Consider the following 13,290-nt stretch of genomic DNA (forward strand, 5'->3'; position numbering starts at 1 on the left):
GAATCCTGTAAACTTTGCAGAATACCTTTTCCAAAGAAAAATTTATCATTTTGGGTGGCATGGTGGTTTAATGGTTAGCACTGCTACCTCACAGCGCCAGGGGCCTGGGTACAGTTCCAGCCTCGGGTGACTGTCAGTGTGGAGTTTGCACACTCTCCCTGTGTCTGTGTGGGTTTCCTCCTGGTGGTCCAGTTTCCTCCCACAGACCAAAGATGTGCAGGTTTTGTGCATTGGCTGTGTGAAATGCAGGGTCACAGGGTAGGGTAGGAGGGTAAGTCTGGGTGGGATGCACTTCAATGAGTTGGTGTGGACTTGATAGACTGAATGGCTTGCTTTCACACTGTAGGAACTCGATAATTTTCATAATTTGTACTGGACTGAAACTTCTACCTTTTCAGGTTTCAAAGAGTTAGCATAGAGATACCAATGAAGTTGAATAATATCCACCAGAAGAGGAACTTTTTTTTTCTGGTGAGTTCCTTGACCCCAATGATGTACCGTAGAACACAGATATAAAAATAGCAGTGGATATACCATCAACTTTAAACAAGCTACTGGAGGAAGTGTAACTGTTTAAGATAAGACATGAATCCTGGTTAACAACATATTGACTGAGCCAATGGAAACCCAATTACAAAGTCCAAGAGGGATCAAACTAAGTGTAAAGAGAAAGTCTCAAGTGTCATCTAGTAAAGGGGAAAGTGAATTTTTGAAACGTTATATATTATACAGAATCAGGAATTCTCTCTTTTAAGTACAAGAACTTGTACAGACATCAATCTTACCAGGAAAGTCAACAACATTAATGAGCAAGAAAAACCTTCCCAACTGATTTACTGGTCTGGGAAAGCTGCATATAGCATTATTTTGTGATAAAATGCTAAACTTGAGTTTTTTTCAGCCCTCACAAGAAACCACACTCATAAATGAAACAGGTCTAACTACAGAGTCAGGAGATGTGAAGCTGGAACAGCACAGCAATTCACAAAGCATCTGAGGAGCGGGAAAGTCAGTGTTTCGGGCTGAAACCCTTCATCAGGATTTAGGCCCAAAACGTTGACATTCCTGCTCCTCGGATGCTGTCTGAGCTTCTGTGCTCTTCCAGCTTCACGTCTACTGACTTTGCCTTCCAGCATCTGCAGTCCTTGCTGTCTCCAGGTCGAACTACAACTGGAAGAGATGACCAGGATGGGAGTCATTACTCCTGTCACCAAGCCTACAGAGTCGTGTATCTGGAATTATGATAGTTCCCAAACTTAACAGGAATCTTTGTTTACATGTGGACTTAAGTCAACTTAATAAGGCCATAGCAAAGGAAGGTCTTTCAACACTTTTGGTGAATGAAAGCTTGGTAAATTCCTCCCAAAGATATCCTGGTTACACAATAGGTTGCCAACATGCTCTTCTGGTAGGTGTCTTTGAATGAGATGACAGAATTACCAATGGTCTTCATTACTTGGCTTTATTTCAATTGCTTACCATTTGGAATAATTGGAAGCTTGGGAAGCATTTAGAATTTTCTACCTCAGAGGACTGTGGAAGCTCTGTCTTTGAATATTTTTAAGGTAGACATTAATAGATTTTTGATGACGAGTGGCATACAAGGTTATGGGGATGGAGTGGGGAAAAGGCTAAGTGGTCAATCAGCCATGATCATATTGAATGGCCAGGCAGGCTCAGTGAGCTGAATGGCCTACTCCTGTTACTATCTTCTTAATTCCAATGTTGGGGTATCAGCAGTGGAAATTATCCAAAGAGCATAAGTAACATTCTGCAGGACCTTGAAAGTGTTATCTGTCATATGGAGGACATTATTTAGTATTTAATAAACTACTTGATGGGGTTGTTGCAGTAATGTTCCTAACGGTAGGCCAGTAGTGTCAAAGAGTCATAAAGATGCACAGCATGGAAACAGACCCTTCGGTCCAACTCATCCATGCCAACCAGACATCCCAACCCAAACTAGTCCCACCTGCCAGCACCCGGCCCATATCCCTACAAACCCTTCCTATTCATATACCCATCCAGATGCCTTTTAAATGTTGCAGTTGTACCAGCCTCTACCACTTCCTCTGGCAGCTCAATCCACACATGCACCATCCTCTGCATGAAAACGTTGCCCCTTAGGGCTCTTTTATATCTTGCCCCTCTCACCCTAAACCTATGCCCACTAGTTCTTGACTCCACCAACCCAGGGAAAAGACTTTGTCTATTTATCCTATCCATGCCCCTCATGATTTAATAAACCTTAATCAGGTCATCCCTCAGCCTCCGTTGCTCCAGGGAAAACAGTCCCAGCCGATTCAACCTCACCCTATAGTTCAAATCCTCCAACCCTTGCAACATCCTTGTAAATCTTTTCTGAACCCTTTCAAATTTCACAACATCTTTCCGGTTGGAAGGAGATCAGAATTGCACGCAATATTCCAACAGTGGCCTAACCAATGTTCTGTACAGCCGCAACATGACCTCCCAACTCCTGTACTCAGTACTCTGACCAATAAAGGAAAGCATACCCAATGCCTTCTTCACTATCCTATCTACCTGCGACTCCACTTTCAAGGAGCTATGAACCTACACTCCAAAGTCTCTTTGTTCAGCAACACTCCTTCGGATCTTACCATTACGTGCATAAGCCCAGCTAAGATTTGCTTTCCCAAAATGCAGCACCTTGCATTTATCTGAATTAAACTCCATCTGCCACTTCTCAGCCCATTGGCCCATCTGATGCAGATGCTGTTGTAATCTGAGGTAACATTCTTTACTGTCCACTACACCTCCAATTATGGTGTCATCTGTAAACTTACTAACCACAGGGGAATCTCGAATATCTGAACAAGATGGACGTGCACTATTTTGTTTGGATAATTGTTTATTTGGTTAATCGATTCAGTGCCTTTCCTCTGGGCTCGGAGTTTTCTATTAAGTCTGCTCCCTGTTCAGGAGACAAACAATAGCACAGTGTGCACGTGGCTCCGCTCCTGCCCACTCCAATCCTGTCCAACACTGCCCTCCGCCCACCCCCACCCCCTGCCCGCTCCCCCATCCATCCCCAACACTGCCCCTCGCCCACCCCCTGTCCACCCACTGCCTGCCCCCCCCCCCTCACCACACCCCCGTCCCCCCGTCTGTCACCCGCCCCCGCCTGACCCAACTCTTTGAGGGGCTCTATTCTCTCCCTGGTTACCCTTTTGTCCTTATTGTATTTGTAAAAATCCTTTGGATTTTTTTAACCCTAGTTGCCAAAGCTATCTTATGTCCTCTTTTTGCCCTCCTGATTTACCTCTTAAGTATACTCCTACTGCCTTTATACTCTTCTAAGGATTCACTCGATCTACACCTAACATATGCTTCCTTCTTTTTCTTAACCAAACCCTCAATGTCTCTAGTCATCCAGCATTCCCTACACCTACTAGCTTTTCCTTTCACCCTGACAGGAATATACTTTCTCTGGACTCTTGTTATCTCATTTCTGAAAGCTTCCCATTTTCCAGCCGTCCCTTTACCTGCGAACATCGGCCCCCAATCAGCTTTTGAAGGTTCTTGCCTAATTCTGTCAAAATTAGCCTTCCTCCAGTTCAGAACTTCGACTTTTAGATCTGGTCTATCCTTTCCCATCATTATTTTTAAACTAATAGAATTATGGTTGCTGGCCCTAAAGTGCTCTCCCACTGACACCTCAGCCACCTGCCCTGCCTTATTATCCAAGAATAGGTCAGGTTTTGCACCTTCTCTAGTAGGTACAGCCACTTCTGAATCAGAAAATGTACACACTTAACAAATTTCTCTCCATCTAAACCCTTAACACTATGGCAGTCCCAGTCTATGTTTGGAAAGTTAAAATCCCCTACCATAACCACCCTATTATTCTTACAGATAACAGAGATCTCCGTACAAGTTTGTTTCTAAATTTCCCTCTGACTATTGGGGGTCTATAATACAATCCCAATAAGGTTATCATTCCTTTCTTATTTCTCAGTTCCACCCAAATAACTTCCCTGGATGTAGTTCTGGGAATATCCTTCCTTAGTACAACTGTAATGCTATCCCTTATCAAAAACACCACTCCCCCTCATTTCTTGCCTCCCTTTCAGTCCTTCCTATTCGTACCCTGGAACATTAAGGTACCAGTCCTGCCCATCCCTGAGCCATGTCTGCGTAATTGATATGATGTCTCAGTCCCATGTTCCTAACCATGCCCTGAGTTCATCTGCCTTCCCTGTTAGGCCTCTTGCATTGAAATAAATGCAGATTAATTGATCAATCCTACCTTGTTCTTTGCTTTGTCCCTGCTTTCCCTGACTGTTTGAGTCTCTTCGTTTCTCAACTGTACCAGTCTCAGATTGATCTCTTTCCTCACTGTCTCCCTGGGTCCCACCACCCCCACCTTACTAGTTTAAATCCTCCGAAGCAGCTCTAGCAAATCTCCCTGTCAGTATATTGTCCCCTTCCAATTCAAGTGCAATCCATCCTTCTTGTACAAGTCACTTCTACCACAGAGAAGATTGCAATGATCCAAAAATATGAATCCTTCTCCCATGCTCCTCAGCCATGCATTCATCTGCTCTATCATCCTATTCCTTCCCTCACTAGCTCGTAGCACCAGGAATAATTCAGATATTACTACTCTCAAGAACCTTCTTTTTAAATTCCTGCCTAACTCTCTATATTCTCCCTTCAGAATCTCATCCTTTTCCCTTCCTATGTCATTGGTTCCAATGTGTACAATGACCTCCTGCTGGGTCCTCTCCACCTTGAGAACATTCTGCACCCTCTCCGAGATTTTAAGTCCCAAATGCTCCCGAGGTGTGTAATAATGCCTCTAAGCTAGTTGATTAGGAAATATCTAAACTACTTGTCCATTCAGTGATCATTCCAAACTAAAGTAACCAGGTCCAGTTTAATCTGGAGTCTTTCCCCTTTATACTGTAGATTCAGAACTGGCTTACCCTGGTCATTCCTGTCTCCCCTGCAGGATTGCACTCACCCCTGGTTTATCAGCGGTCACACTTTCAATCTCCTTCGGGTTCCCAATTAGTTCTGGTTTTACCCGGGTTTTGCCTCTCTCCCACATTTTTGATTTTAGCCTGGGTCTCCCCCCAGGCAAATATACACAGCCAAGCTGATCTGTAATTGTGAAAAAATTTACAAAATAATTTTTAAAAAATGTATCTTATTCCCTTAAAACTAGACGGCATTATATCATTCACTTTATTGTCCATTTTTCCATTGTCAATTTTTTGGCTGAATGTGTTTGATATTATTTAGGCAAGTGAATACTGGACGTCATTAAGGGACACAGCGCAGTACTACATAGGATTAAGTTCGATCGGCTTTGCATCAGATCCATCTGTTGTGCAGTAAGTACTGGATCAGTTGTTTTATGTAAATATTGTGTTAAAAAGAAATAGCTTGTTGTGAATGGGAATGCGGACTAAACACTTAAAAAAATGCATCATATTTGCAACAAGCAAAGCAGGTATGCTGGGCTTATGCAAGGAGAGCAGCTTTGTGCCAGCAGTGTGCACGCTACTTGTAATGAGGCTAGTTGGCCTGATCAAGCTTGACATTTTAATTTCTAGCTGCAAAAGGCAGCAATTCCAGGAAGCTGAGATACTAGAAAGCACTGACTTCAAAAAAACTAAAGTTGACTATTCAACTAAATTTTATAGTGTATCCCGTAGTGAATTGCATAAGATCTTGTGAGGCACATTTCCACAGTCACTGAATGTAAAGTTGGGAAATTGTCCTTTATTTTTTCCAAGCTTTGTGGCCTGGCCCCATACAATACAATGGCATGGGTACATGAATTAAGTAGCTGAAACCTCCTGTGCCTCGTGGTTATGACACCACCAACATCAGATAAGTGGAGCTGCGGGACAAAAATCTTAAAATTATGTCCAAAAGTCATAAACAAGATGATGACTGTTCTTTTGCAAACAAAAACTTCTCTATTTCCTAATGCTGTCTGCAATAGCTGTCTAACTTGAGAAGTTAAATCATTCAATCGAGTGAAACGTGACTGATGAGAATAAACAGCTCAGCTTCAAGGTTGATGTTGTTTCTGAATTTTGCACAGAGGTGAACTTAAAGATCTGATAATGCGTGTTAAATTGAAATGCAGAGCTGATCAATTGTTTTGCATAGTTACGCTCATACACTGATATATAGTTTGCAGTTAGATCAGGTCTCACTCAGGAGAGTGAGCATGAACAGGTTTTATCGAACGTAACCATACACAGGAATGGAAAGAGAGGACATGTTAGTGAAACTACAAATGGTCAGCTCCCACTTCCAACTTGTCCCATCATCTTCATGTTGCAACTGCTTATGCACGTACTCTGAAGGTGCCACTAGAGTGGAAGTATAGTTAATCCTCCACTTCACAAAGGCATGAACTTCATATGAAGTTTTATATGAAGACTCATATGAACTTTTAGATTAAGCAATAATGGGAATTAATAGGGGCCCAAATAAAATGGATAGCAGGAATCTACTTCCCATAGAAGAGAGGTCAATTCAGGAAGGGTATGGAGTTAAAGTAATTAATAGATTCAAAGAGAATTGAGAAGCTATATTTTCACCTGGAGGGTGGTTGGCATCTGGAACTCTGCCTTAAAGGGTGGTAGAGGCAGAAAACTTAATTATATTTAGAAAGTAAGGTACTATAGACGACTGCAAGATGGGATTGGGAGAGATAACCCTATTGGCCTGTGGGCACTGCTGTTGTTCTCTCTTTTGAATTGAATACAAACTTGCCTCAATCCAGTAGATCATGGCTCTCCACAACTGTAAGCTTCTACAGATCATCTCTTATATAATCATGAAAGGTGCTGAAACAGATGAGCATTTCAAGCAGCATTGATGGTGAGGAATCGCATTTAATCATCGACCGTCCATCCAGAACGGAAGAAAAATAAAAATGCAAGAGTTTTTAATCCGATCAAACTAGGGTAGGAGCAGGTAGAACCATGGAAAAGCCTCAAACGTCAGCTCTGTTTTGCTCCACAAAGACCTGCTGAGGTTTTCCAGCATTTTTCTTCTCAAAGTTTGTGAGAAGATTTGTAGCTCGGGTGCTCGTTGTTGTGGTTCTGTTCGCCGAGCTGGGAATTTGTGTTGCAGACGTTTTGTCTCCTGTCTAGGTGACATCCTCAGTGCTTGGGAGCCTCCTGTGAAGCGCTTCTGTGTTGTTTCCTCTGGCATTTATAGTGCACTATAAATGCCGGAGGAAACATCACAGAAGCGCTTCACAGGAGGCTCCCAAGCACTGAGGATGTCACCTAGACAGGGGACGAAACGTCTGCAACACAAATTCCCAGCTCGGCGAACAGAACCACAACATTTTTCTTCTCATTTCAGATTTTCAACATCTGCGCCATTTTGCTTTTGCATCTAATCTCTGGGTTGTTATTTTTTATAACTAAGGACACCTTTATGTAGTGGAAGTTAGCAGTGAACTTTACATTAGCAGAAGCAGTGAACTTCTCCTGGTGACTCCCGCCTTTCGAAGTTGTCTGTTTTGGATGGTCCCGATGAAAGTTGTATTCACAAAGCTGTGGGATAAAAAGCGTCTTCAAATCTTCCTGCCATCTCTAGGAGTGAGCGTGGAATTGGGATTCTGAGCAGTACAGGGTGTTTTATTTCAAACTTTTTCCTCTATTGAAGGTTAAGTTGCTGCACTGCTCAGATTAAAATTTTCTCCACGTCTAATTTGCCAAAGTGTCCCCTGTGCATCATTTCTGCAGCTTGCATTACTTTAAAGTTCCTCCTTCTTTGCACGTTCTCTTAACAACCGGCATTAATATTACAAGTGAATAACCCCTGTCCACATGTAATTTCTTGAGCACAGAGTCAGTCTGACAGCTATCTTCCTCCAAAGGAATCAATTCATTCCTCAGATCATGTCAGGCAGATTTATGCACTGGAATATTTTAGGTGAGGTCTACATGGTTAAGAAACGATGTCTGTGAGTTTCTGAAATGCAATCTACTGAAGCAAAATCACAAAAGCTTCAGAAAAATTAAAGCCTGGTGTAAGAGATTTATTTTGCTGTAGTATATTTCAGGTTTGTTAGGAAATGGAGTGAGTAGCAAATGCCAGAATATACCTGGAGAAAATATGCAATTGCGCAATACATTGCAATGTTGATTTCTATTTTATCTGAAGATTGTCATTGTAGCATTGTAGCTTGTTTGGAAAACTCGTTTTTGCCTTCAGAAAGATTTGTGCTAATACAACCATTGTTGTCTGCCTAAGCCTTCATTTCAACTGTCTTTTGTAGGGAACATATCAAAAGCTATATGGATTACCTGCGACAAACGAGCGTTTACCTTCAACAGCAAGCCACGTACAAATAATTCCAAAGAACTGAAGGATACAAAAGATGTCAAAAATTTCCAATTGCATGATTAATTCAAAGTAGACTGTGCGAGCTCAGAAAGCATGTCATTACCAATCAATCCACCCTGACAACGTGGAATGCCTTCTGCTCATTACAAAGCACAATATAACCACAGCTCAATGAGCTCTAACTGTGCTGAGATTTATCCAGAGTAGGTGCGTGTGTTAAGCATTTCATGAAAAATGTTAATCAATAAATATTGATGGTAACAAGTTTCGCTCTGCGTTGTGATGTTATTTATCTCACAGAACTGGATTTTATTTGGAATGATTTATGACGTTTGCTGACATCTTAGAGCTAAATAAACTGACTGTCTTCCACAGCAAGAAAAGGATAACAGTTTTCCCTATGGCAGCACAATACATGTTTGGCCTAATTCCCCAGTTGTGTGTCTGAATCTTACTATACTTTGGAAAAATGTCATTTTCACAGAGTTTCTCTCTGCGAGGGCTGGTGGAATTTCTCACACAATAATCCAAAGCCTACCTCATTAACTACCTACCCTGCCCCATGCAACCCTCTAATCCAACGTTAGCTCAATTTTCCCACTTGTCAGGTTATTCTAGCATAAACCAGCATCCCCGGCATCGATGTCATCTTGGAACCCCAGACATACACCCAGGCACATTTGGCAGTCCAGAATTTCCCTTCAACGTAGTACCCACAGCAGCTGCAAACCAAAATTTCACTTCAAAGCACTTAAGTGGCTTACCTGCAACCTTCTAGCACATACCACACCTCCCTACAGTTATGGCTATTTATGCACAAGGCTACACTACTCACTGGTCCTTGGCCACATCCCATCTTGCAAACCTCTCAAAGTCTCAAAAACAGTAGAGGTGCATAGAAGAGTTAGGAATGGCTGCTGTCTGAAATGAGAAAGGGAAAAAGAGTTTAGAAACAAAAACAGCAAAATTAAGGAGCAAAATTGGAATCAGGGGCTGCAACCTGAAATTATTGAACTCAGAGGTGAGTGTGTAAGATGCCCAGTGAGAAAATATGGTTCTTCAATGTCAAACATTATTGAAACATTGCAGCAAGACTAAAGCAGAGATGTCAAATTGAGAGCAGAGTTGAGAATTAGAGTGACTGGTGGCTGAAAGTGTAGGTGATACCTTATGGAATGAATGGAGGTATTCCCCAAATGAGTTATGAAATCTGCATTTTCTCGTAACCTACTGAGGTAGTGAACTAAAAATAAAACCCAATTCTACACATATGAAAAGATATTGTCAAACTACCCAACTTACTTGACTAATGAACTCAGGTAAAAGAAAATACTTTTCAAGTTTCTCTACTTAAGAAAATGACTATTTATTATGAACAAATTGTTTTTAATCAATAGCAATTTAGAAATATGAATTGATCACATATGACTCCACAACTTAAATGCTACCCTTTCGAAGTTTCTCCCTCTCACGTACTGATGGACATGAAGACAGACAAGGCATGGACAGTGTGAGTGAAAAAGGAAAAATAAAAATAAAAAAAATAAAATAAGTTCAATAACACTAGTCTAACCCACAGGATTCAATGAATTGCCTTCTTTCTCTTCCTTTCAATCCCTTTTAAGCTCTTTACCAACAGACAAGATTGTTTGCTCCCTAACGTTCTCTTTCATTTGCTGATTGACAATAGGTCATTTCACTGTCTTCAAAGATGTTTAATCCCTCCATCAATAGGCATTCTCAGAAAAAGGTGACAAGAAGACATTTAGCCATTACTGGAGACTTTCTGATACCTCTACACAAAGAGAGCGAGAAAAAGAAATTTTGTATTTTGTTTTTTACAAGACAACTTACTTCAAGACTCTTGTGTCTCTCGAGACTCCATGGCATTAATCATGAGAAAGCTTTCCAAGGTATAAAGTCTGTCACAAGGCTATAGATGCGATGAACAGTCTGATTTGTTTGCTGATCCAGAACCAACAGCAGTCTGGGTTTCTGTTGCTGTGTTTGGCTTATATTAGCAACTGTCCTTGTGTGAAAATCAAATGACAAACGGAATAGGGCATTGGGCAGTAATGTAACCCATAAGAATAGCCATGGTGGGCAATATTCAGCATGTAATGAAGAACTCTGTCACAAAGTTCAGAGTTCGTTCACCATTGATCTGTATTCAATAGGAGTGAAATCTGTGATGGACTGTGGATTGGTGGCACCATATTTGGAGAGGATGTATAAGGGTGGAATGGTTATCTACCTGCAATTTGTTTCTGAAGCTAATTAAAAAGAAAATTCAGACCATTTATGGGAGGCTGATTGAAATTTACCAGACAGCCTGGACATACAAGTCTTCCCAGGCAGTGGGAGCAGCACTCCAGAAGGCAAACTGTGAGGTGGTGCTCCAGGATGGCTAAGAACCCCAGCTCTTCCACAAGCCCGATCTCTTTTCAACTCCCCCCCCCCCCCCCCCCCCCCCCCTGCTCCCCCCACCACCACCTACATTGAACACTGACTTCTGATACACAATGAAAATAAGAAGTCCTCTGAAGGTGATCCAATTCATCTGATCCAGCAAGTGCTGGAAAAAAACCTAGCAAGTCTGGTAGCATCTGTTAACGTTTCAGGGCCAGTGAGGCTTCTTCAGAACACAGGTCATTGGACCCGAAACATTACTTCTGTTTCTCTCTCCACAGACCCTGCTGAGTTTCTGCAACCAGTTCTGATTTTGTTTCTGATTTCCAGCATCTGCATTTTTTTACATCTGATCCAGTTCTCAATAGTTCACCAGCAGATATCACTGTTTGCTTAAATTAACTTTCCGTCTTGGTGGAAAATGATAAATATTTACTGATGGAAATATTTTAGAGAAGTTGGATTCAGAAGAGATTAAAATAGGACAATATAACCAGCTGCTCTGTCAGTTCTATTTCATGTTTCCTGTGAGTAAAGAATTCATTACCATTAAGGTTCTTCCATTATCTCAAGACCCATTTGTTGATAGGGTCATCTCAGATTTATAGCATCCACAGATTTAAGTCAGAATTAAAATATTTGTGCATCAGCGCTCTGACTTTGCAATTCTTGTGACTCAAGTCCAAGCATGGAACATTGCTTTTCCCTTTAACAAAAAAAAATTAATTCCTCATTACTGCCTGTTGTTTTCCACATGATTTGCAGATATATTCTGCTGGACATAAGGACAATGGGACGTCTGATGTGCTTAAGCTAAAGGAAGAACATATTATACCTTTTATAACCTCAAGATGGTCCAAAATGCTTCACAGTCAATTGCATACTTCTGACGCTGTTGTAATGTCAGGAAACCTGGCACTTAAATTGCACATATCAAGGTTCAACAAACAGAAATGAAATAAACAGCCAAATAATTGTTATTAATTGATGCATACGTTTTTTTTCGCAAGAGTACTCACCTGCTCTGGTCTGGTAAGTGACAAGGGGATTTTTACATTCGCCAAAGAGATTGGATGAGGTTTCAGTTTAATTTCTCCATTAAAGAAAACAAACTTGCACCAATTTAATGGAGTGTTACTTTTAAGTGAAGGCTGGTCTTTTCTCACATAAGCACAACTGGAGCTGGCACTTTGAATTCACAGGATTCTCATAGAGCCCTGGATAGAGTCATAGAGATGTGCAGTATGGAAACAGACTCTTTGGTCCAACTCATCATGCTGACCAGGTATCCCAACCTAATCTAGTCCCACTTGCCAGCACCCGGCCCATGTCCATCTAAGCCCTATCTATTCAGATACCCATCCAGATGCCTTTTAATGTTGCAATTGTACTAACCTCCAGCACTTCCTCTGGCAGTTCATTCCATACACATACCACCCTCTGAGTGAAAAAGTTGCCCTTTAGGTTTCTTTTATATCTTTCCCCTCTCACCATAAACCTATGCAGTCTAGTTCTGGACTCCACCATCCCAGGAAAAGACTTTGTCTATTTATCTTATCCATGTCCCTCATGATTTTATAAACCTCTATAAGGTCACCCCCTCATCCTGCGATGCTCCAGGGAAAACATCCCCAGCCTGTTCAGCCTCTCCCTATAGCTCAAATCCTCCAACCCTGGCAACATCCTTGTAAATCTTTTCTGAACCCTTTCAAGTTTCACAACATCCTTCCGATAGGAAGGAGATCAGATTTGCTCGCAATATTCCAAAAGTGGCCTAACCAATGTCCTGTACAGCTGCAACATGACCTCTCAACTCCTGTACTCAATACTCTGACCAATAAAGGAAAGCATACCAAACGCCTTCTTCACTATCCTATCTACCTGAGACTCTATTTTCAAGGAGCTATGAACCTGCATTCCAAGGTGTCTTTGTTCATGACCATCTGTACCAACCAATCCAGGCATTACACATGAATCAAAAGCTAGCTGACAGTTCCTGGGTCCAAAGTTAAGACTATTTTTTGTACAGTAACTGATCAATACAATCTTTGAAATGATGAGAAATAGAAGTACAATTCTTACTGACGTTTAGGAATGTGGTGGGGTGTTGGGGTGAAGTGGTAAAAAATCTATATAGGAACATTGTTTGGGGGATTAAGGGGGTTTAGTTGACCAGGTTATTGGTCTGCAGAGCAGTGTGATGTTAACAGCGTAGTTTAAATCCCATCACCGGCTTGAGGTTACCATGAAGGACTCTCCTTCTCAATCTCTTCCCTCGCCTGATGTCTGGTGGCCCTCACGTTCAATCACCACCAGTTGCTTCTCTTGAATAAGACAGCAGCCCCCTGTGGTCTGGTAAAACTATGGCAACAAAACAACATTGCAGGATTAAAGGTTGGAGATGGAATGGAGGATGATGAGTGTCATTAGGAGATGGCATTGTTTTCTTTTAGCTTATCCACCTTACCATTTTTACTGCAGGAACCAGGATGTAAGGTTGTGTAGTTTAGACAACATCCACATTGATGCTGA

The 13,290-nt window shown here is 41.6% G+C and overlaps 1 protein-coding gene across 2 annotated transcripts in view; it reads left to right on the forward strand.

The window, feature by feature from the left end:
- LOC122551111 (uncharacterized protein C3orf85-like) overlaps nt 1–8,614 on the forward strand; it is a 30,913-nt gene extending 22,299 nt beyond the window's left edge. For both annotated transcript variants that reach the window (XM_087987783.1, XM_087987784.1), the window contains exons 4-5: nt 5,269–5,360; nt 8,282–8,614. In XM_087987783.1, the coding sequence (XP_087843909.1) occupies nt 5,269–5,360; nt 8,282–8,357 (168 nt within the window). In that variant the 3' untranslated portion in view covers nt 8,358–8,614. The remainder of the gene's footprint in view (nt 1–5,268; nt 5,361–8,281) is intronic.
- The last annotated feature ends 4,676 nt before the right edge of the window (nt 8,615–13,290 follow it).

Source organism: Chiloscyllium plagiosum, unplaced genomic scaffold (genome assembly GCF_037043375.1).
Source record: "Chiloscyllium plagiosum isolate Xiang-an unplaced genomic scaffold, Cpla_swu_hap1 HiC_scaffold_6, whole genome shotgun sequence".
Classification (NCBI taxonomy): Eukaryota; Metazoa; Chordata; class Chondrichthyes; order Orectolobiformes; family Hemiscylliidae; genus Chiloscyllium; species Chiloscyllium plagiosum.